This window comes from Triturus cristatus, chromosome 5_1 (assembly GCF_964204655.1).
Source record: "Triturus cristatus chromosome 5_1, aTriCri1.1, whole genome shotgun sequence".
Lineage (NCBI taxonomy): Eukaryota > Metazoa > Chordata > Amphibia > Caudata > Salamandridae > Triturus > Triturus cristatus.
The window spans coordinates 426,757,122-426,781,119 of record NC_140587.1 but is presented as its reverse complement, the minus strand read 5'-3'; the positions used below and the strand labels follow the sequence as shown (position 1 = coordinate 426,781,119).

At 45.2% G+C, this 23,998-nt stretch overlaps 1 protein-coding gene across 1 annotated transcript in view; it reads left to right on the top strand.

Moving 5' to 3' along the window:
* The window catches only part of POP1 (POP1 ribonuclease P/MRP subunit), a 354,117-nt gene that overhangs the window by 72,772 nt on the left and 257,347 nt on the right, over nt 1–23,998 (top strand). Inside the window, exons 8-9 of the mRNA XM_085605196.1 lie at nt 9,209–9,405; nt 21,743–21,836. Coding sequence (XP_085461322.1) covers nt 9,209–9,405; nt 21,743–21,836 — 291 coding nt within the window. The remainder of the gene's footprint in view (nt 1–9,208; nt 9,406–21,742; nt 21,837–23,998) is intronic.

Below are 23,998 nucleotides of genomic sequence, written 5' to 3'. Positions count from 1 at the left end.
CGTCAAGGTGCCGAAGGAGGTTCGACACCGCTGTGGTGGTGCCGTCGCAGTGCTGATGACGTCGCAGTAATAGTGAGGTCATGGGTGACGTCGAGGGGTCATTACTGGCGCTCGATGGCTAGGTCCGGTTCTGGACCTCGCTCTGTTGTGGGCCTACCATCATAGGCGGGGACTTCGTTTTCCCGGCAGCGTCGACTCTCGACGCTGAGCTGGCGGCGAGGGACCCTTCGGAGTCTGGGGCTACTTACACGTGGTCCGCTCGGAAGCGCGGGACTTTGGTCCCCTCGCTTAGCAGTGTCTGCGTACCGGCTCACCATCTTGGTCGCCTCCTGCTCCGTCCCCACGGGTGATACCACGGGGATGCCGCAGAATTCTCTCCGGCTCATCTCCCACTCACCGGGGGGCCTGTGGCGCCTCGGCCGGCGACCCCCCCCCCCCTCCGTGGAATCTTGATGTCCCTAGCACGAGGTCTCGTGTGGGGGCGTCGGTCCCATGGAATCCGCTGTCTTCCATAAGGTCCCGTCGTCACCGTTATGGAAGTTCTCGGGTCAGGCATGCCAGAGGGGCCTCTTACGTGAATAGGGAGAGGTGCTCTCCTGTTCTTACGACCCTCTGGCTGGGCCGTTGTGGTGATCCCTGTGTGCGTTCCTTCACCGACGTGTGGATCTCCTGCCCAGAGACAGGGATAGTCTACAGGGCATGATGGTTGCGGATATATATATATATATTCTTAGGCTCTGCAGCAGATGTTTCGCTTCAGGCGCATCCCGGGCTTTGCCGTGGGTTTTGTTCTACGGCGACGTTCTGGTCTTCGACGGAATCTCTGCAGCCTGCGCAGCAGTGTGTTTCTACTCTCCTTCTCTGCCGCAACTCTTGTGCTCCCCTGCGGATAGCGAGGCGCCATTGAGTCATTTTGGGGCTGACCGCCGTGCGACTCTTCCGGTTTCCCTCCAGCGCTCCCTCCACCTCACTCGCGCTCTGTGCGCGAGTTGTAGAAGGAGGCCACCTCCGTCTTCCAGTAAAGGAAGATAGACTCGGCTCCTCTGGGACGGACTGGACAGGGATGGTACTCACCGTTCCTTCTAGCGTGCAAGGGAGACATGACCGAGTTTGGACCCACGTTCGGCGGGCGACAAGCCGACTCGTGGGATCAAAGAGTAGTACATTCCGGTGGGGGTCTCTGCATTGGGTTTCCCCTCAACCTCCTCAGGGTGACTGACTATGCAGCGGGGGAAATATCGCGAGTTCCTGTTTTTCACAGTGGGCAACGGCCATTATCATTGCTTTGTGCCTCCTTTCGGCCTGCAGCCTACACCTTGGAATGTTCCATACGCTAGGCCGTGGTGGCTGCGCATATGAGAGTCACAGTGGCTTTGTCTCTCCGTTTCTGAACGGCTGGTTGATCAAGGCAGCTACTTTCGGGTAGCGCGCCTGCATTTCACTTGGACTCTTTCTCTCTCTCTCTCGCTCTCTCTCTCTCGCTTACTTCGTTTGGGCCTCCGCACCGACCTCACAAGGTCTGTCGTGACTCAACGGCTGTGTGCCCTTCGAAGGGGAGACGCTCTTCGATCCTTCGTAGGGCTCGAGTTCTTGTATTATTACCCTCCCCCCCCCCCCCCAACGGTGGGGCAGGTCTCGTCTCTGACGGTTGGTTGGTCAGGGCACACTCCTTTCAGAAGCGCAAGCGCACTCCCTCCAGACGTGCGTTCTCTTGAACAAGCTGGGGTGACACGTCACCATGTCCAAGTCGGTCCCGGCGCCGTTCCAGTGCATATAGTACGTGGCGGCCTCCATCTCTACGCTGTCAGTAAGCGTGTCTCCTTCGGCGGAAAGACGATGGTCACTCCTTCGGTAGGCTCAGGCCCTTGTGACCGCTCCATCGGAGGGGCTTGTGACGACGAGATTCGGCTGTCGCTGCATGCTCTTCAGTCGCTGGAGTGGTGGTGTTCGGGGGACAATCTCCTCAGTCGGGCCCTCTTCACAGGGGGTATGGTCGCAGACGGAGATGACTTACCACATCAACTTTTTGGGAAACTCAGAGCAGTACCCTTGGCCCTGCAGGCGTTCCATTCCTCCTTCAAGGCAGACTCCCTGCTCGTTCAGACGGACAATCCTACTTCCATGTATTGCATCTACAAGCAGGGGGGCTCCCGTTCACGCACGCTGTCTCGGGAGGCGCAGGCCATCTGGTATTTGCTAGTGACCAGGAACCTACCGATCACGGCTACACATTTGCTGGGAGTGCAGAATGCCCAAGCCGTTGCGCTCAGCAGGCTCGTTCACGAGAATCACGAGAGGGTGCTAAACGGCGACGTGCTGATAGACGTCTTCGCAGAGTGGGGCTCCCCGGATGTCGATCTGTTCGCTCGGGCAGAAGACAGCAGAGGCTGCGACTTCGCGTCCAGGTACTTCCGACCAGGGACGCTGGGGAAAGCTCTCTGGATCAGCTGGTCTAACGGCTTCTCTACGCCTTTCCACCCTTTCTTCTGATATCGGCGGTGCTGATCGAGCTGACGCGATCCAGAGCCAGGATGATCCTTTTGGCTCTGGAGGGGTCGAGGCACTGGTGGTTCACCGACCTTCTTCACCGCTCTGTTATTCCACGCGGGCGCCTGCCATGTCGGCCGGACCTTCTCACGAGGTTCGGATGACAGATGGTTCCCCCGATCTCTTGTCCTGGAGTTTGGCAGCCTGGCTCCTGAGTTAGTGCAATATGGACACTTGATTCTGCCTCGGGACTGTATGGATATACTGAAAGAGGCAAAGAGACCGTCTACGAGAAATTCTTCTGCCTATAAGTGGAAGAGATTTTGCTTATGGTGCAGGGCAAAGGACGTTGGCCCTACATCCTGTAGAGAAGATGCTATTCTGCCTTATCTGCTGCAGTTTGCTCCCTCTGGGCTTAATTTTCAGTCTATCAGGGTTCGTCTCGCAGCTTTGACTGCGTAGAGAAAGGGCCCTTCCCAAACCTCATTTTTCCACATGCCTGTGGTTACGGTTTTTTTGGAAGGTTCGCGTAAGGTGTTCCTCCCTGTTAGACGACCTTCTCCACCATGGGTGTTGACTGTGGTGTTGTCCAGATAATGAGGGAGCCTTTTTGAGCCTATTCATGAGGCCTCCTTGCAGTATTTGTCCTGGAAGGCTGTTTCTCCTGGTGGCGATTACATCAGCCAGGAGAGTAGGTGAGATTCAGGCTCTGTGTTTTTAAGAGCCGTATACTGTATTCCATGCTTCTAAAGTGGTAATGCGTACTCAGCCTAAGTTTTTTACCTACAGTGATATCTGATTTCCATGTGAATCAAATGATAACTTTGCCTACGTTTTTTCAGCATCCCTTCTCTCCGGCGGAGAGGTCTCTGCGTTCACTTGCTGTGCGTAGGGTGTTGACCTTCTATCTCGATAAGACAAAAGGACTCCGCAGGTCGGATCCACTGTTGGTGACTGGTCTAGCTACCTCAACACGGTCCCTCTCCGGATGGATGGTGTCCTGTATTCAGCTTTGTTATCAGAAAGCTAATAAGACGTTAGGGGGTAAGCCTACAGCACATTCGACTAGAGGCAAAGCAGCAACTGCAGCTTTGCTTCAGAATGTTCCAATTGCTGACATTTGTAAGGCTGCCGCCTGGAAGTCGGTCCATACGTTTTCAAAGCATTACTGCCTGGATTCTGATGCTAGGGCAGATGCGCAGGTTGGACGTGGCTTCGCTGAGGAATTTGTTTGCACAGTAATTTGTTGGTGTCTGGGGTTTTACTCCACCGCTGTTTGTTGGTTGGGATGGGCTTGCCATTCTATTCATAGATTATGACTATACACAGAGATCCCCTACTACAGAAGGAGTAGTTTCTTACCTGTAACTCCAGTTCTGTAGTAGGGGTATCTCTGTTATAGTCATAAGCGACCCTCCCTCCTCCCCGGTGGAGTAACCTGACGGTATCAGGCCTGTTGTTATACACCTTCAAAAAGAACTGAAAGTAACTTGGGTTGGCTGTGCATCCTGGGATACCGGGGGGCTCTGGAGAGTTTCTTAAAGGCACGGTATCCCTTTAGCAGACACATAATGACAGCCTATAGGGCTTGTCTGTCCACCCCTTCCTCTCTTTTGTTTAAAGGGATTTTGGTGAAGGGAGTGTGAGATAATAAAGGAACATGTCAAATGTGAATAAAAATGACATTTAAACTTTATTTTGGCTTTTGTGTTCACTTCAGAGGAAGTGCTGGCCAGTGCAGCCTTGTTGTGATTAGGCTGTATTATTTTGTCTGTCTCTTAAGTGTCTTTGCAGGTTTGCAAATGCGGGACAGCTTAAGAGATATTTTTGATTGCTCCGGGGTCCCCGCACATGGGCGGGGATTATTCATAGATTATGACTATAACAGAGATACCCCTACTACAGAACTGGAGTTACAGGTAAGAAACTACTCCTTAGGACTGTACCTCATTCCCAGCATGTCATGGCACCTTCCAGTTTGTTTACGTGTATCTTTTATACGTTTTTTCTTTTTGCCTATTTCCTATAAACTGACTAGCAAATAAGACCTTGATTTCAGTGAAGTTGTAGTAATGTTTGGACACTGAATGTTGCTCACTGTGTAAAACTGTAATAGAGCTGATAACCAGTTTCTTTAAGTAATTGTTGACTTCTCCAAGTGTCCTCAGCAGGTTAAGTGGATGTCCAATTTGAGTGCAGTATTATTGGTGGCTTGGGAAGCCCAGTTGTAAATGACAGTACTCAAACTGGACACTGCCCAGTAATCATTGGCTGTTGCTGGATCCCAGGAAAAGAGTGAATACAAGGGTAGAGTAGTGTCCTCTGTAACAATAACTGTACCAGCAGTGGGCTTCAGAGCGCTTCACAATATGGGTGGTGTTACCCACACAAGCTAAGTGGTGACTAGGAAGTAGCAGACCTGCAGTATATGTGGTTAGGCAGCTTATAAGCTATACAGGTGCTATAAAGGCATACAGTAGTCGTGATAGGTCGCTTTTAAAAGGCATTAAATTACTACACAATAATAACTACCTCAGACTGCTTAGGTTTGGATTGAATTAGCGGCATCATAACATCCCATTTCGCCTCTCTGTTATAAGACACCAAACAGTCAGCTCAGGTAGCAAACCGAATTGTACTTTTGATTAGTAAAGAGTAGCAGTGAGCCACACAAGATACTAAGGGCCTAATTACGATGTCGGACGGACTTATGTCCACCCAGCACTGTTTTGGAAAGGAACCGTTCGACCTTTAGGTCGGCGGTTCGAACTGCAGTATTATGATGCGACCACCCATAAGGCGGTTGCAAACATCCATTTTTCAAAGGAAGCTTGTGTGGCGGGTAGAAAAGGCCTGCAGCACAAGCTCCATTGACTAGTGGATGTTTGTAAACATCCCTGCACCGTGTGGCAGTCACCATGCAGTGCCTGCCACACAGTGCAGGGATGTTTAGGGGGGCACCATAGGTGCCCTCCCCCTGTCCCATTGCGGAGGGCCAGGGGGAAACGGGCCCTGCTAGGGCCCCCCAAAGACACTTTCCAACAGCCTTTTCATGTTGGAAAGGCCGACATGGAATGGCTGTCGGAAAGTGCCATCCTATTTCTGACAACCGAGTCTTGCTCCGCCGCCGTCCTGGGATTATGATGGCTTCCGACGCTCCAATGGGCTCCTTGTGCCTGTCGGAACCCCGTTGGAATTCCCCGCTGGCTTCATTCCGACCGCCGACATCATAATATGGCGGTCAGAATGAAATCTACGATGTCTGGTGGAAAGCCTCCAACCTCTGGTTGGAGGCTTTCCACCCGATATCGTAATTGGTCCTTATATTACAAAAGCAACCCTAAGTTGCCATTGGCATTTTAAAGGCCTAAGCGTTGAGCTAAAAAGAGTGGCTATGAAAGGATTTGTAGAACAAGTGAGTGAGAGGTAGGAAGAATAGGCACAGGAAGCATAATAGAGTGTAACAATGCATTGTTTTAGACTTAATTTATACGTGAAACACATTGCAATTTCACAGATTACTTCAAATAGTATGGAATGAGGTATTAATATATAGAAGTGAAGGAGAGTATCTAGACACAGCCACAACCTGGGAGTAGAACAAAGATGAGTGCCAACCCTGCAGCAACAATCGCTCTTAGTGGGGCAGTCTGTCTTTTGAGAAACCTGTGAGGAAGACCGAGCCATGATAACCAAGGTCTCGTATGCTTGCTCAGATCCAGAGGAGAGAGGTTATGTTTTAGATTATTGTGCCTATGAAGATTGAATCTACCTGATCATATCTTGGATGTGCGTCCTCTAGGTTCAGTTTATCGGTAAGATGAAAACCCAGTTTATTAAACTAGGAAAGTAAGACTGTGTCATATTTCCAGGTTAGGAAAAGGAATGACCTCTGTGTTTTAGATACTTTTGTTCCAATCATTTGTGCATGTGATGAAGTGAATGTTTTATCATAGATGTGCTTTCAGGGAGTCCATGATATACTGGAGTGTCATTAAACATATCCATGAAATGCCAAGATCTTTAAGAAGTTTACTAAATGGTTCACCATGCGGGTTGAAAATGATAGGGTGCTAAGGTCGATTTATACTCCTTCAGGTAGACACTTTGATGAATCTCCAGAACACAATATTGTTTGACAGGGTTCAAGTCCCCATTTACCTACACAAGCATTGTTAGTGTCATGGAATAGATTTTTATTTTATATTTTTATTTATGAAAGTGGCAACTAGAGTCCCTTCACAACTTCTGGCAGTTAAATATCCGAAGAGTGTTTTGTGAATCCTGTTCCTGTAGCTCTGAGCCAAGCAAATTGCTAGAGTTAAAATCTCTGCATTGTCGGAATGGCATTTAAATTTGGCCGCAGTTGTGCACATTGAGGAGAGGTTAAACCTGTGATTGGTATATCTGGTGTCCACTTCTCAAACACCCTTGTTCTAGTGACATACACATATGGTTGGTTTTGTTGGAGTGGTATCTTTGGGAGAGGCGGGGCGATAAGAAAATGACGCAGATTGCTACAGATTGTGTACTTCAGTAGCTTGGAGCCTTCATGGGTATTATAGTTTTTCCTAAAGTGCTAGCAAGCTAGGTAGTCTGGGGAAACACGAAACAAACCGTGTAATGCTTTGCTCCAAACTGACATTAAGAAAACAGAAATACAGTTGGATCCAAATGGCCACGAATTCAGCAAGATCTACCTAGTCTTGTGTTGTTGAAAATCTCTTCCTCTGTAGATTGATTTTTTGTACTATGTTAAAATCATTACAATTTAGATATTGACAGATACTTAGTAATCACTATCTAAGCGAGAAGCGCACACAGTTATTGACCTGGGTGATGTCATTGTGCCTAATGTCAAGCAGAGGGCCCCACTCCACTCTATAACTACCTAGGAGGGACCACCCCCTTCGATAATATTGCTGTTGTAAACCAAACCATTAAAAGTTGGGGTGAAATTAATCCAATTGTTTGCTATATGGTGTATTTTTTATGGGCCTATTTGGGTGGAAGATTAGAAGAAACGTAAGTATTGGATTTTGTTTTGGTGATATTGGCTGTTTTGTCCCATTTAAGTGCCTTGTAGTGAATGCCTGAATTTGAGGGCACAAAAAGCATGTAGAAAGGCTGATAGCAGCATTTAGTTACAATATAAACCAATTGTTGGTGGTCTCATACTTATTTTAGGAATTGTGAGTTCTAAGGTAATTTTAACCTGAGATAAAATGAGAATCCTCTGTTGGGATTTGATGAACCATGTTTGAAAGTAAACTGTTTTCCCTCATGAAAAAGTTGGATAGTGCTTTCTAAGCTAAAATATGAACACATATTCTCTAAATTCACAAATATCTTCCTCGCCTAAGTGATAAATGTCAGAGCTGCTGACTATAACATAGTTCCAAACTCAATTTGCCAGTTGCCTCCTCGGCGTTTTACTCCTGCTTATCACATAGTTCTAATCCACAACCAGAGTTACAACTTTCAAGATTCTTGACGAAGTGAGGCACTTAACACCATAGGCCTTATTTACAAAGGTACATGTAAATGTACTCCTTTTTAACTCTCTTCTGCTCCTAGGCTTAAGAATAAACGTTGGTGATATTCACCATTACCGACTGCACGTTTACACCGAATATTTGCATGTTTCATGGGGGGGGGGGGTTGGGGGGGGGGGTGCTACTACGACAAAAAATGGGTCCCAAGTTACTACTATTCACTTTTCATTCATAGGTGGAGATCTCCCTGTGGTAAAGAAAAGGGAAACGTAAAGTGTACTAATTCTTTAAAAAAAAAAAAAGATTATGTAAAGCAAAAAAAAGTAACTTCATTTAGAATTAACCTAGTACACACAATGTTGTAGCACATTAACTCATCAAATTAGATGTTTATTAAATAAATAAAATAACTTAAGCTAATTTTTAAATATTATTTTTAATCCAAATATAAACAATTCTCACTAACATTTTTGTTTTCCTAAACATTGGTGAAATTACTTTAGTTACTTATTCTTTTAAAATATATATATATATATTTTTTTTTTAAAGTACACTTTTAAAATTATACAATATTTAATTTTGATTGGAATATTTTATTATTTTCTATGGGGCGTTGTAATATGTCCCTTCCTCCGTTATTTTCTACCTGTGAGCGGCTGTTTGTGCTGCTAGCCTTACTCCAAGATTGGGCAGGTTTTCATTTACCTCTGTGTTGTAGTAATTTTAGAAGTGTAGTTTCCGAACAGCAATGGTCTTACATTTTTGTGAGTGAGTGTTTGTAATCGCATGGTCTTCCTAAACCCCTCCCAGTTAGTAGTAGGTATTCCACATATTCTAGCCACTCCCCCTTTGTCCCTCCCATATTTACAACTAAATCGTAGGCTTGTGTGTGCCAAGATGTTCACCATGTTAGTGTAGATGTTTGTGTAGAAAAGATGGCGGTGGAAGCAGAGGTCTCTGCAAGTAGGTTCAGAAATTGTATTTTGTAGCACTGCTGTAGTACTACTTTACACAAAATGCATTTTGTGACTAGTAGCTGTAGAATTTAAATACTATACTTTTTTTGTCAGCTTCTTAGAAGCAATAATTATTTAAAGGTGGAAGCAATAATTGAAATGTATTTATAGGTAATTATCATACATTTTATTGGTATTCATAAAATAGGATTACAATTTCATCTAACAGTAGTCCTGCAATACTTGTACAAAACCGGTCTCTTTTCATAGGATGTGTTGGGAGAGCTGCGAGCAGTTTGTCATTGCTCCGATAACGCAGAAACTACTGATGGTGTTGGCAAAAAAAGAAAGCGAGTGGATAAAGAAGGCAAAATTGTAGTTCCAGTGAAAAAGATCCTAGGTGATGGCACTAGAGATCCACTTCAGATGTACAGCTGGGAATCTGCATCCACTGGCATTACAGTCAGGTCAGTATTAAGCTGCGGTGTTGTAACTAGATTTCCGGCATCTCTAGGAACATGTTTAATGAGAATTGTGAGTGGCAAATTGTGCTTACATGTTACTTATGTGGATCAACCTTTTGTACTTTGGGTTAGACTTATCTTTCTTACATGCTATTCACTACCAGCTGTGTATTCCAGCATTCTTTTTTTTATTTTCTATAATTCTTTTTATTAAACAAAGAGAACTGCATTTCTTGTTACAGGAGGACAGATATGATCTCCGACATACATAGACATCATTGCAGTGATAAATAAAAACAATAGGGCAGGGAAGTAGGAACTCAAGGTGTGAGAGGTTCTTTGAGGAGGGACAGTAGGTGGGATACAAATCTTCCCTCTGGACACATTCCATTTGCCCCAAATTGCGGACCACTTTTTGGGGCATCCCCGTGCAACATACACAGTTTTTTCTCTAAGCATGCACCAGTCCATGTCTGTCTTCCAGGAAGTCAATGTAGGAGACACTCCAGACCCCCACAGCCGGGCAATGTTCCTCTAAGCCACCATTAGGCCCAATGTGACCCATGTTTTCCCCCTGCTATTCAAGTCAGTAGGCTCCCAGACATTTAACATTCTTCGTTTGGCTTCAGGCCAGAGTCCCACCTCGAGCACCTCATTTATACACTCATGTATCCCCTTCCAGTAGTTCTAAATAGTTGCGCATTCCCATATTATATGCATGAAAGTACCCTCTTGACCACATTGCCTCCTGCACCTCCCATCAGACACTCTTCCCATACTAACGAGCCTGGCCCCCCGACACATAGACCCTATGAGATTTTCAATTGAACCAGGCGGAGTCTGGAAGAGATTGCGACTTCTCTCAGGGATGCCAAGGCCTCCTGCCACTTCTCCTCAAGTTCTAATCCGTCTCTCTCCCACCACCCCCTGGTCTGGACGAGCGGATTGGAGGTGTTATTTATTAGTTTCTTGTATGTGAGGGAGATTGTTTCATGGCCACATGCCCATAAAAGCAATCTGTCTTCCAGCAGTGACGACTCTGGGGGAGATTCCCCTTTGGGCAAGTTTGATATTAGTGCATGCCGCACCTGTAAATACCAGAAGTATTCTGAGTCGGCAAATTCATATTCCTTTTGTAGGGCGGCAAAGGACACCATTGCCCCCTTCTGCCACAGATCTCCATTCCTTGAGATCCCAATCCAATCCCAATTTCCAAACTTTTTTGAGGTACGCAGAGTTCCCAGTTGCTCGGCGTCCCACAATGGAGTGACCTGCGTGAGCCTCCGGTCCCACCCCAAACATTTGTTCACCGCCCTCCAGACTTGTACTGCGTGTCGGGTAGGCCCAGTGAGTGGGAACTTTTTAGCATAGGAGTAGATGGCTCTGTTAAAGTTACCCCTGGGAAGTTGCCGTTTGTCCATCCTATATCCCGGGTCATCCCGGCACCGATACGTGCAATGATTAATTACAGCCAGGTGAGCAGCCCGGTCATATTTTTTTTATGTCTGGGAGAGCTATCCCCCCCCCCCCCTCCCCCCACCATCATACCATGATAGTACCAGCTTTTGTAATATGCGTGGCCTACCCTCCCAGAGCAGCTCTCACTGGAGGCTTTCAATGTCTTTAAAGTATCGCGCTGGGACTGGGTTCGGGTTGTTCTGCAGGGCATACAGGAAACGGGTCAAAGCCATCACTCTAAAAAATTCCAGCATTTAACGTGTAAGACAACATTGACAACAGTTACTGGCAGAATCAACTGTTCGATTTCAGAAAAATTCATTTGTACGTCTTGTTGTTAAAAACAAAGACCAAACAATGCAGTTCAGCATTGGTTACTTTCTAAAAATGTTTTTACATACAACAGATAATTTACTGAAATCAAACTTAACAATCCAAAAGTGCAGCTACAACTTAGTTTTAGCCCCCTTCCCCTCCCAAGAGATATGAGCTGCATGATTATCTGAAAACGAAACGCCGCAAAATAGGTGCCTTACTGGGCAAAATAATTTTGTCTTAGGAACTGTCTGATAGAGAAACAAAATCTCACCAGGTGTATGTGGTGATGTACAGTTAATGGTACCAGACCACACAGAAAAACACATTAGGCCTTGCAAAGCACTACGTAAATACCAATGCCGAATACAAGATCCAACCACAGTTGCTTGGATGTAAACTGGAGTTGTCTTTTCTATAAACTCCTGTGGTTTCACTAATTTAATAGCAATAGATTAGAAAGTCTTAAATTTACATGTTGCTTCCAATTTATCACTTTACTTAAAAAATAAGACGAGAGCAGTTGTATCACTTAATCAAGATCCTTTATTGTTTGCCGTAACGCAGTGGTTTAGTTTCTTCCCAGCTTGATTTCATTATTCATAGTGTCAGAACCCCTTTCTGAGGGCCATGGGGCATGCAGGAATTGCTTGGCCCAACTGTGGGAGTGGAGTCCTTTTTACGTCTGATGTCCATGGGCTTGACCAACTATGGTTCCTGAGTAAGTACTACCCCTTTCAGCACTGGACTCTGTGGTAGCTCTGTTTACGCAGTCCTAGGGTTTTTGAGGGGATGCGATTATTGTTCAGCCAATAACTTTCTCTTATGAAAAAGGAGTATTTTAATGTGATTGTATAAAGCATAGAAAGGACACTGAATAATCCCCCAAAGCCTCTTAAATTCGGCGTGCTAGTGTTGCCCTAATCAGTATTTCAGTGTACCTCTGTCCTGTCAACTGGGGTTGGTTATTCACCATTCTATAATGGAGGTGACTCCCAGATGCAGACGACACTAGTTTCCAAGCAACAAAGCTTCTGTGTTGCCTTAAGTTTCAAAGCAAACCACATTTAAGTGCTAAGTTTAAGTCACTGGAAGGTGTGACGGCCTGGAACACGCTTACCTGACCGATTGGCTTCCAGCAATATCCAGAGAATTGGGGCACTCCTTAATGAGCTGCGGTCTCCTGGTGCTGAGGGCCCGCAAACTCTTGCTGCCTTACCCTGATGACACATCCACCTCCTCAGACTGCTCTCGTCGGTGTCCGATATTCCTGCCTGACTCCTGCAGTGTTCATAATGTGTTCCTCCTGGTTTCTTCAGCATGACTAACCTAGGCAACGGCCCAGACTGTGCCTTCACACACCCCCAGTTCCTGGTCACATAGGGGGTTCACTATCCTCGGGCCTGCTCACGAACTACTGCCTTGCCCTCATGGTGGCATACTTCCTGGTGAGACAGGGGGTTGTCGACCTTGGTGCCTACAGGAACATCAGCCTGCACTTAGCTTCACAGTGGTTCTGTTCCTGGTCACACATCAATTGCTGACTTCGGTGCACACACTATTCACTGTGACCCCCCCACCCCCCAAACCTCCTGATCACAAAGGGGTCGCTGATCTTGGTGCTCAGACGATGGCTGAGCTTCACAATGGCACTTTTCTTGGAGACACAGTGGTTGCCTACTTTGGTAAGATGGGACAGACAGCCGGGACTCTTGACGGAACTGGGCATCCACACTTCCTTGACTCTGATTCACTTGCCAGGATACTTGCTGGACCTCAATCCCTGCAGGATCTCTTCCCCCTCACATGGTCCGCTAGTCTTGGCAGGCAGAAGATTGGTGCCCCAGGCTCAGGGCAAGTAGTCTTGACTTACTGGGTGAAGGCACGTAACCCATCAGGGAAACTAGCTCACCTTTGTCCCTAGTTCTGTTTCCAGCAGCTAGAAATCTTGGTGATCGCTTTTTTCCTGATGGTCTGTTAAACTGCTTGTGGGTCTCCTCTCCCACATTTATAGTCCATTTCCAAACACAAGTGTGATTTAGTCTGATCCTTTCAGATTCTGGTTGTAAGTGTCTACTCCTCTAAAGTGCTTTCTGCTCTGCACTGCCCTTTGTCAAAGGGATAGTCTTCCACTGCAGGAGTGGCTCCATTTCTGATTGGCCCACAGCACTGACCGATGGATTAGCCAGGGATCACACCTGGTTGTCTGCATCTAATGAGATAAAGGTTCTAAGGTCAATGCCTCCCTTTCTACCAAGATTCCTTGCTCTGCAGTGCCAACCTTTGCAGTTCCACCATCTCCCAGACAATAAGTACAGACCCCACTGACCAGTAACTTCCTGCAATCAAAGAGACTTTTGATGTGCACTGATGTTTCTCTGCTCCCCTTCCTTCAGCGTGCTCCCACCCTAGCCCTCAGGAATGTCAACAACACACATCTGTCTGGAAGTTGCAGTCCTCGCCTCTCCAGTCTCTGAGTTTCTAAAATGGATGTTATCTACCATCCAAAGGCATGCACACATTCCAGCATGCACATATCACATACTATCATCTACTACACACAATTCATGCAGACAAAGAGTGAGTTGGGTGCATAGCAATTGAACTTTACATGAGTGGGCCAGTAGGCACCACTCGCATGATTACAGGTGGGTGGAATGTTTGCTTCTTCCCGCAGAATTTTGTTCACACTGCGTTACTCTTATTAATAAACCAACACTGATTCCATTGATGGATTTATGAATACATGCACCAATAGGATCTCTTAGAAGTACCCCCTGAAACCTACTAGTCCACTAGTGTCCTGGCTGATTGGTCCAGTCCAGCCTACCACCACAGTCATGCTTCTGACCCCCTATGAGATGAGAGCCCCGCTCTCAGGTTTGGAACAATGCCTGCCCTGGCAGGAGGGGTTAACACCTCCTCCAAACAGGATGGCTAGCAATCCGCATACCAGGGCCAGAGGCTTCAAAGCCTTTGCCACCTTCCATATCCCCCAGACCTGGGAGATGCCACCCCACACCTAAGTTAGTCACAACCCTAAGATGAGCTGCCTGATGTGCCCCACTCCAGGAGTTATGCCCACATCCCACAGTAAGTGGTCATATAGGGGGTGTAGTGACTCCAAGGCTATGTAGCCCATTGGCTATTGCACTCCACTCCCCTAACATCTCTAGATTTAATATATAGGGGGCTTCCTGGATCCAGAACTTCAGACTTAACTGACTGGAAAGAAGAGGACAGCTAAGAGCTGACCCCTGCAAGACCTGAAGACTGCTGTGGACTTTTGGTGCCAAACCCTGACTGCCACACAGAATCTAGACAGTTGCAAAGACCCGACTAGTCCTGCAGCTATGCATCCTCCACAAGCCCCAGAGGGTCGCCAGGAACTACTCTTGTAGGCACCGACCGCGATGTGCACTTTAAAGAAGCGTCTGTCCACTGTGTCCACCGAGTAGTAGCTGCCCAGGAAAAGGTCAGCACACTCAAGGAGGTCAGATCTGTCTTCCTGCTAAGCCTAAAGACGACAGGACCTCAACGAGCCCTCCTGCACCAATATCCGGGGTACTGGACCCTTGCCGCAATTAAAGCTTGTTGAAAGTCCAGTCCAGACTCCAACGGCCACACCGAATAGCCGATGGGGACATAGGCACCGCAGAGGGCAGCACAGAGAGTGGCCCAGCTGTCCTGTTTTTGTCCCCCTTGCTGGCCCTGACCGACCTGTGAGCACCTTGACGCACGAGAGCCAGCCGACTAGAAACACTCTGCACCCGAACCGCTCAGGCCCAAGGAAACAGACTGCTCCCAGGACCCTCACGACCTGAGCCCCAGAATGGAAGCTCCTAAACCTGTCCCCAAGTCCCCCTTCTCAGTCTAATTCCAGATGGCCCCCCTTCCTTTCTATTGCGTAGCGTGCAATGGTACCAACCCGTCCAGCACCTCTGCACCTGGACTCACCAGGGCAGATAAGACCGATCTGCTGGGCGATATTTGGTCCTTGTCCCTCTACCACCTCACGATTGAAAGGGATCCCACGGAAAAGTACTGCAAGTATATGCTTGCAGTGAATGTTTTTTCACCCATTGGAAAGCATTATTCGTAAAAACGCACTGTTTAACACTGCTAAAAGTGTAGAAAGGTTATTATGAAAAAGTACCTGAATATGAAGTTCTTGGGTATTTTTATATATATATTGAACCCATTATTTTCCTAAATTGGTGTGGATCTTCTTTTTGAGTGTGTGCATCATCAATTCACAAATGTCCAACACTCCTTTGATAAGCCGAAGGCTGCTCTGCCACATTACCCTAGTTATATAGAGCACTGTCTGATTGCTAGAACAAGCTCCTTTCCATTCATAAGGGATACGTGGACTCTAACACAGCGTAGCTCTTTTTGGTATGCCATATAAAGAGCCAGCTTCCTCCAATATTTAGTTGCTTTTTCAGAAGTTATAGTGTTTTGCAAACCATGAAGGCAAGATTCCTGTCCAACATGAGCCATCTCTTTAGCTTCAAGTAGTTTGGATAGAGAAGACGAATGAGTCCTCTTTGACAAAAGTATCAACTGATGCACCCCTCCAGGTCACAATCCTCGGCCTCTGCGCACATGCTTACATTTGCATGATACTTGAGCCAAAATAAGTCCGGATACAAAATATATATGCAGTCAGGCGTGCAGAGAAGTGGAGCATGCCCGTATAACGTGCAGGGGACGTTCCCGTCCCTACAGATTAGTCGTCTGAATTGAAAAGGAGACTATGTAATTTGAGCATACAAATATTTTGACTTGCTTGCAGGTTGTGTGCTCTGTTTTTGTCCCCGTATTTCCTACACCCTATTGTCCTTACTTCTCTCTCTCTCTTGAGTGGTTACCAACCATGAGCATTTACTTTGAAGTCATGAATAAAAATGTGAAACCTTAAGTCAGTGAAAATTGTAGTTACAATTACAACTGCAGTGAAACATAAGTACATTTGATGAATGGCAGCCTTTATTGTGAAATTATCAAACTGAGGCCTATTTTCATATTCCAGGCAAAAAGGACCGCATGAAATGCCTGAAACGTACATTAGCAGGGAGGCTCTGGCATAACCCCACTTTGGCCTAAACCCTGCTTCCAGAGTGATCAACATCCCTTTTAGCAGCCCATCTGTGTTCTCAGAAGATCCATGTCATCCCTTTACCAGATTGCTATTTTAAAGCTTGAACAAGCCAGCAAACTCTTTCCTGGTTTCAACTATCTGTGCCATTCTGAACTTCGAAATTGAATTTCCCCATCAAACAAACCTCTCCTTCCTTCTCAAAGGTTTAATTTCGCTTTTGGAGCTTGAAGGGTGACCTAAATAAAAAAAAAAAAAACTAATGTCCTGCCATTAAAACCAATCTTCATACCTTGCAAAGATTGGGTATATTTATTTTATTGGTTTTGTACTAAAGCAATAGCATTGACAGTATTCTTTTGGAATCTTCATATACTTAAAATAACTGAAGCAACACTAGAACACCCCCGCACAATGGTCAGTGTGCTCCTCTGGGAAGAGAGGAATTTAGATGTAGAACAGCCACTGAGGCGTTACTTGAGAAGCATGTTGTCAATTCAACCAAGACGTTGTAGCACAATCTAAAGGAATGGTTTATAAAGGAGAAGGAATGTAGAAGCCATCTTGAAATAACCGTTTTGCAGAGCAGGGCTCCTGATATGGTTTATGCAGTGACTAACACTACCAAGTACACTTTAGCTGTGTAGGAGGCTGGGGCCATACATCTTCTAAAGATACTTTTGTATTGAAACAAGTAGCTTCCACTTATGCAACTCTGGTTTCTTTGTGCCTGTGCAAATATGGAGAGCCTTACTAAAAGAAGAGTAGGTTGTCACATTTTATGTAATCATGGCCTTGGCCTGAATCCTAGCAGAAGTTCTCCTCATTGTGATAAGAAGATGTATATTTTACATAAGCCCCACTATGCATGTGATTGAGACCAAACTCTGTGTGGGTTCAATGTGGTGTAGTCCCATTACTCTGGCCATAAGCCTCTTCAAAGGTCTGCTCTGCTAGGGGCATAATGGTGAAGGGAAGGGATGTCATGTGACGAGAGCTCCTGTACCTGCGACAACAGGAAGGGATTGGAAAATACTGCCAGAAATTAGATTTGGAAAACTGTGGAAACCTGCATACTTTCCAAAGCTAGTATGAAACCTAGTAAACCTACACTTGGTCTTGTACTGCTCTGTTTCTCAGTTTGAAAGTTAAAGACAAGTAGATGAGGTAGTTTGCCTCACCTACCTATTAGCCTCTTGCATGTGATGATGGGGGTAAGGACTGTGTTTGTGGCTCTGGCAGTACCCAGGTGAGAGTTCTTTTAAGGGTGGGGGAGAGCTAGGTTGAACTTGGAATACTGTGAAATAAGACTGGGTCTCAGTCTGTTTGTCTTCTATTTGTTAAGGTCTGAGTCAAGGTATCTGTCCACTCCAGAGTACTGCTCGAATCACATTGGATATCTGTGGTGCTTCAGACATTGGTGACCTTGTGACTCTCTAAGTGTCTTCCCTGAAGTTCGGAGGGGGACGGGGGAAGGATAGAAATGTGTACTTGTGTGGTGGATTGGGAAAAAATCATATTTTAAGTTCTCGTTATTACATTTTTTTCATTGTGTTTATTAAATGTGACTTTGTTTTCCTAATTCATGTTTGGATTTTTGCATTTTGACTTAATTACTGTTTTTAGTACCGCTTAAATACTTTACACATTGTCTTCAAATTAAGTCTGTGCTCTGTGCCATTACCCACCACGGGGTTGACATCTGGTTAATTTAGTTTCTTTGAGAGTTCATTCACTCTGGCAAGGATTATTATTATTTAAGGTGGGTACTTGTTGCTGAATTATCTTGTTTCATAATTGCTCGATACAGATAAAGTGGTGATTTAAATGGTGGAGGCTATGCTGCAAATGTTTGCCAAACCTAAAATTTTACGTAAACTTGATTTAAGCCCACCCACGGTGTGAAGCAGGCACTGCCTCAGTTTTTGACCACCTCAGAATGGAGGCAGATATTAGCAGCGCACTGATACTTTTGTTAGGGTCTGTGGCATTGAATACAGTCAGCCATGACATTCTTACCACCAGACTGAGGGAGTTTGGAATCTGAAGCATGATTTTGACATGAATTAGTTAATTTCTCCATTATTCAATCAGCATCACTGTCCACTCTGTTTTCAGTCCTCCATTGTTCATATCTCTACCTCAATTGCTTTCACTCGGTATATGCTCCTGCTCTTTACTGAAATACTGGTGCTCTCAGTACAACCATCTTCCACCTGTGTTTCCAGAATAATTGCTACTGTGGACTAGGGTAGCTGTTCTACCTCAATTGTGACTCCCTTCGACATTGGTCAGTTGATTACTCTGCCAGTGTTTTTCTTGTTCCTCCTATCTCCTTGAAAGAGGAGAGGAGGCTCCATCTTCTTGACCCTAAGCAGGCACTGAGCATTTGCATCAACTGCACAAAAGACCATTGTGTGGATGATCAGCTCTTTGTGGGTTTCTCAGGGCCGAAGAGAGAAGTTTGTGCAAACGTGGACCCTATCAGTGGGCACAGTCCTCTGTATTAAAATCTGCTTCACACGGGCCAAGCAGCAGATCCAGAGAGCCTGTGGGCTCATTCCACCAGGGCCAAATCCACCACAATGGCTTTAACATGTAAGGTGCCTGTTCTGTACATCTCCCAGTCTGCGCAACAAAAACAGATGTATACGTATACAAGACTACTGCCTTGACATTCAGGTTGGGCAGGTCACTTCCCTCACTCCGTTCTATAGGACCTTTTGGTCTAAGAACAAGGTACCCTATGAAGGGTGCTGGATCTCCGCCCAGAGGACAGTGCTGTAAACGCCATATGAGCAAGTTATTTACCTTTGGTAATGCTCTTTCTAGTGGATACTCAATCTAATCACAGATCCCTCCCCTTTACATAACCTAGGGTGTCAGACTGGATTTGGAGAATTCTTCCAGCGATTGTCCTGTATGGAGCTGGCAGGTGGTGCTGTATGGCTTTGCGGCAACATTAAACCATCATGGAACTGACTGAGTCGAGAAACACATAAGCACCAGCCCTGAACTTGGACGTTAGTTTCTTGTGTCTGTCTTTCTCCCTGCCCTCAGACATAGAAAATAGATTACACGGCCTGAGACCATGTGGGGATTCCTGACTAGGGCCCTTTTTAGATGGTAAAGAAGCCACTCCATAGAACCTGGAAGTGGGAGAGCCATGCGGCTTCTGTGATTAGGTAGAGTATCCACCAAAATGAGGGTTACCAAAGGTAAGTAATTTGTAGTTTTGATGTATACTTCTAACTGCAGATTATATCTACTCTCAATATTAACATATACCTTAGTTTCTAGATTTAGTTTTTTTTTGTTAAAGAGCATATAGCATTTCCATTTTGAACAATTTTTTAAGTTGGGCGGTCTTGTCTGACATATTGGCAATGCAAACTATAGCTCACTGAGAGTAACTCCAGCCTGTGCTATTTTGATATACTTTCTGATTTATACTGGAAAGTTATATCCTGGTGACTGCCTGGATAGCTGAAATCAAAACTTTTCACATTCCATTTGAGCTGCTGTCATGGCTATCAAGTGACTTCTAGTGCTTAGAGCTCCTTCGGTGAGGAAACTATGTCTGGCAGTTCCAATGAGACTCTTTTCCAGTTCTTCAGAGTCCGGTTAGGGCATGGTGAGTGTCGTTCCGAGGATTGCTTTGGCTACTGCGGGCATTTATTCTACCACTTGAGAGGCATTTCATGAGTTGAAGCTGAGCGTGCACCTCCTAAAACAAAGGGGACATTTTTCCACCTGGATACACAAAGTTCCAAGATGGCCCTGGCCTCGCTCCAGCCGTGTCAGTGTGGGAGTTCTGGATTGCAGCAGGAGTCTCAAGCAGTAACTCAGTATTGCCTGGCGGTAGGAGCAGCATACCAAAGCGGTTATTGATCCGGCCCCCCTCACTCTGGCTGCTTTGACATCTTGGGGTCTGTTATAGCTATGACGAGGACCTTCATATCTCTATACTCCTCAAGGAGTAGATGGCAGAATAACTTAACGCTGAACCTTTTGAAAACGCAAATTAAATGGTTGTGTAAAGAATCTCCATCAGATTTCCAGCATTGTCAAAATGGGATTCACCATCGGAAGGTAATTAGCGATTTTCCCCTCTTTTGCCAGAGCTTGCATTGGTCATTGTGTGATGCCTCAGGCTTTTTATAGGCAAATTGAGCTTACCCCAGATTCCTGTACCATTTGTGCTGATGTCTGCAAAATGCAGCAGCACAAACAGCTGACTGGCCAGCTGTCATCTGTCTAGAATCTTGTATTCAGTCCCCCAAAGACAGACCCAGGTCCCTAATTTTAGGAGGGCTAGATTGGCAGGTAGACATTTTCCATTCTTGCAATGTAGGAGGCATGCAGTGCCCTTTTACTTTATCTTGTATTTATAACCAGGCATCTGGAATACCATGAAAATATATTAGTTTAGTTTGTAAGTCTTAGTTGGTTACAGCTTTATCAACCAACCGATAGACTGGTCTCTTCGAAGCTTAAAAGAGCTTCAGGCCATTGTGCACTCTATACCAATCTATTGTGAGCATTTCAAACCTCCGCATTCTACACTGATCCCCAGGTTCCCCAATTTTGGGTGGCTAGGTCTTCATTGCTGTATGACTGCTATGTAGGTTAGCCCTATTCCTTGTAGGAGCGCTACTAAAGCCTGATTGGTATGTTCGTTGACTTGTTAATTCAGGTTACTTCTATTGATTCCATAGTAGATTCTCATGCCGTTGGGGCCAAGGCAGCTCCTTGGTCTGTCTAAAGGCTTCTCTGAATTGCAAAGACAGAAGCCTGATGCATCCTGAACTTTTTGAAAACATTGTGCCACATTATTTTCACAGTTGATCTTCGTATTAGTCTGGTCATGCTGCCTCTGTTTGGGCAGAGTGAGTTGGTATAGCTCTGTCATTACTTTCTTTACAACACCCTCCATGACATTGACATTCACACGTTTTTCAGGCGTTGGAAGATTCCCATACATGCAAATGAAGGAGAGTTAGATGGAGAAATACATAGCAATGATTCACTGTAATAAGGGATACATTCAGTCCCAAAATCCCCTTAAGTGGTATGACTCTGCTGCTATTTATTGGTTTATGGTTGGGGGAGGGAGGGAGGGAGGGACTGAGTGAGTGTGAGTGAGTGAGTGAGTGTGTGTGTCTGTCTGCCTCTCCATCTAGTTGTAGCAATGGACGCTCAAAAAGGAATGTGGTAGCGGGTGTAGTTGTGCATGCATCCAGGTATGTTTTTGCTGATGCATGTTTATATTGCTGATCAATACTGAAAGTAACTCGTGCATATATTTGAAGAGGTCTTAAGTACCAAGCATCGAAGTGGAACTATGTTTAGGAACTTTAAGTGAGTATCATGTCTCTAAAGTGTCTATTAGGAAAGTTACAATTTGAAATGTTTTGAGTATTTTCTGCCATTTAACTAACCTCATGCTCCCCCCACCCCCTTTAGTGATTTGACCATGGACATTGTGCGATATCGATTAATTGGACCTCTCTCCCATTCTGTACTTGCTGAGGCATTGAAGGCTGCCGATCTTCACAAAGTAAGTTCAACAGTGTTGTACTGTGTTACATATATTATGTTGTGTTATAATGTCATCTTGCTATCTGTTTGTATATCTTATTTTAATTGGGCTCTTTGAAGACATTTGTAAAGATTTTTTAAATCATCCTTATTAGACCTTCTTTCAGTAGCAGTTTTGTTAGGACACGGTCTTCCTTTGCTTTTATTTAACTAAATAGACTAATTCAGCTGAAAATAAGGATGTGTAAGTGGACAGTTTAGAACTGGGAATGATGTTCATAATGATCTGGAGCGAGGTGCTCATTCTACTTCTCATTGAAACCTATGTCTGAGATCCAGGTGCCAAGCAGAAAATAAATATCAAGCGTTCATTCCTTATTTACATCCTGATTATTGAAAATAGTTGAGTTTGAAACAAAACTTAATGGGTTTTTTTAATATCAAAAGATCTTACTTAAAATATAAGTATATTTCTTGTTAAAGATGAAGATTCGTACCCTTTTAATAACTGTGGACTGTTGAAAAATCAGTACTCCGTTTGTCAAAAACGGTGCTAATCCATGTACTATGGAAATTAATCATATCTTTATTCACCTCAACACATCTACTTAATCTTGATTATCACCAAAAGAAATTGAGAGCAATTGCCAAAGAAACTGTGATCCCAGATGAAAAATGTAAACCCATAAATTGCTGATCATTCACACATGCAAACTCCCATATCCATAAAGCTACAATTCTGTGGTTCAGCAAGACATCTCAAAAATAGAAACTCTGATTGTGTAAATAGAACAATAACGTTTGCTAAAATTCTGGTAAAGTCTAAAATATTTTTTATGTATATCCAGACATCTCTTCCTCCCTTTGCATGCGCTTAATTTAGTCAACGTTCTGCAACTGTTTTATGCACAAAGCAAAATAAGCTGTACGTTATATTTTGATAATTTCTGAAGTTCTGGTGTTTCAAAAGTATGCGGACATAAGATGACAAAAGTATCGTGCCACTTTGCAATGAACCATGCTCCAGATTCCCCAAGTGCTGAGACCTTTTTTGATATTTGGGGCAGTTCAGCTTTAACCTTTTTACCCTCAAATGATATCCAGGACAAATGTGTCTCCTTTTTCCTGATACGTTGAGGATTCTTAAGTTATTGAAGGTTTAGGTTACCTCTGGAAATTCTTGTGAAAATAGCCAAATTTTTTTTCCAGTAGAGACTTCGAACTGCATAACTTACCTTCTGAATAACCCCAGACTGGGTCTGGAGAATTTTCAGTAGATGTTCACTTGCAGGTCTGTAGGTGGTGTCATGTGGCTCTGCGTTTGATCTTTCCCATCCAGATGTGGCATCTGAGCTACTAGATCTACACCACCTCTGTGTGCTGACATCCGTTCCTTTCCTCATCTTCCGACTGCGATCCGAGCTACATTGAATTCGGTCAGCATGACATAATTCCTTCTCCTCCAATTGTCACAGTGCAAGGACATGTGCTCACCAGAAAATAAAGTGTTTAGACCTTGCAGGGCCTGTCATCACTAGATGTCTGTGACCGACACCCACGATGTCTGCCTCTAGTGTCTTGGCTCCTATCATGACTCTGCGTCCTGCAACTGCCGCACCAAGATAAACTGAAAGGCTATTCACAGCTGTGAAGCCAAACTTGCAGTAGTGGCACTCCAAAGGAGATAGAACATGCGGTCAAGGGTGTAGACACACTCTAAACTACAAAGCTGATCTTGCAACTGATTATCTTCAAAGTCAAGCAGCTCAGATAAGTCTCTTTCTGAAGGTGTGCAGAGTGGGGGTGGGGGAGCGTCTGATGTTGATCGGGAGCTCGTTCCAGGTCTTTGCCGCAATGTAGGAGAAGGCTCTTCCATCCGCTCTGGCTCTGCGGATGCGTGGGGTTTCGGTGAGGGCATGGTCGGCGGAGCAGAGGTTTCTCTTGGGTACGTGGAAGGAGACTATTTCGTTGAGGTATTGGGGTCCGCTGTTGTGGAGGGATTTGTAGGCGTGGGTGAGTAGTTTACAGGTTACTCTTTCCGACGGGGAGCCAGTGGAGGTCTCGCAGGTGTTGGGTGATATGTTCATGTCGTAGGATGCCGAGGACGAGTCTGGCCACGGTGATCTGGATGGTCCGGAGTTTGCGGAGCAGGTATTTGTTGATTCCGGCTTAGAGGGCGTT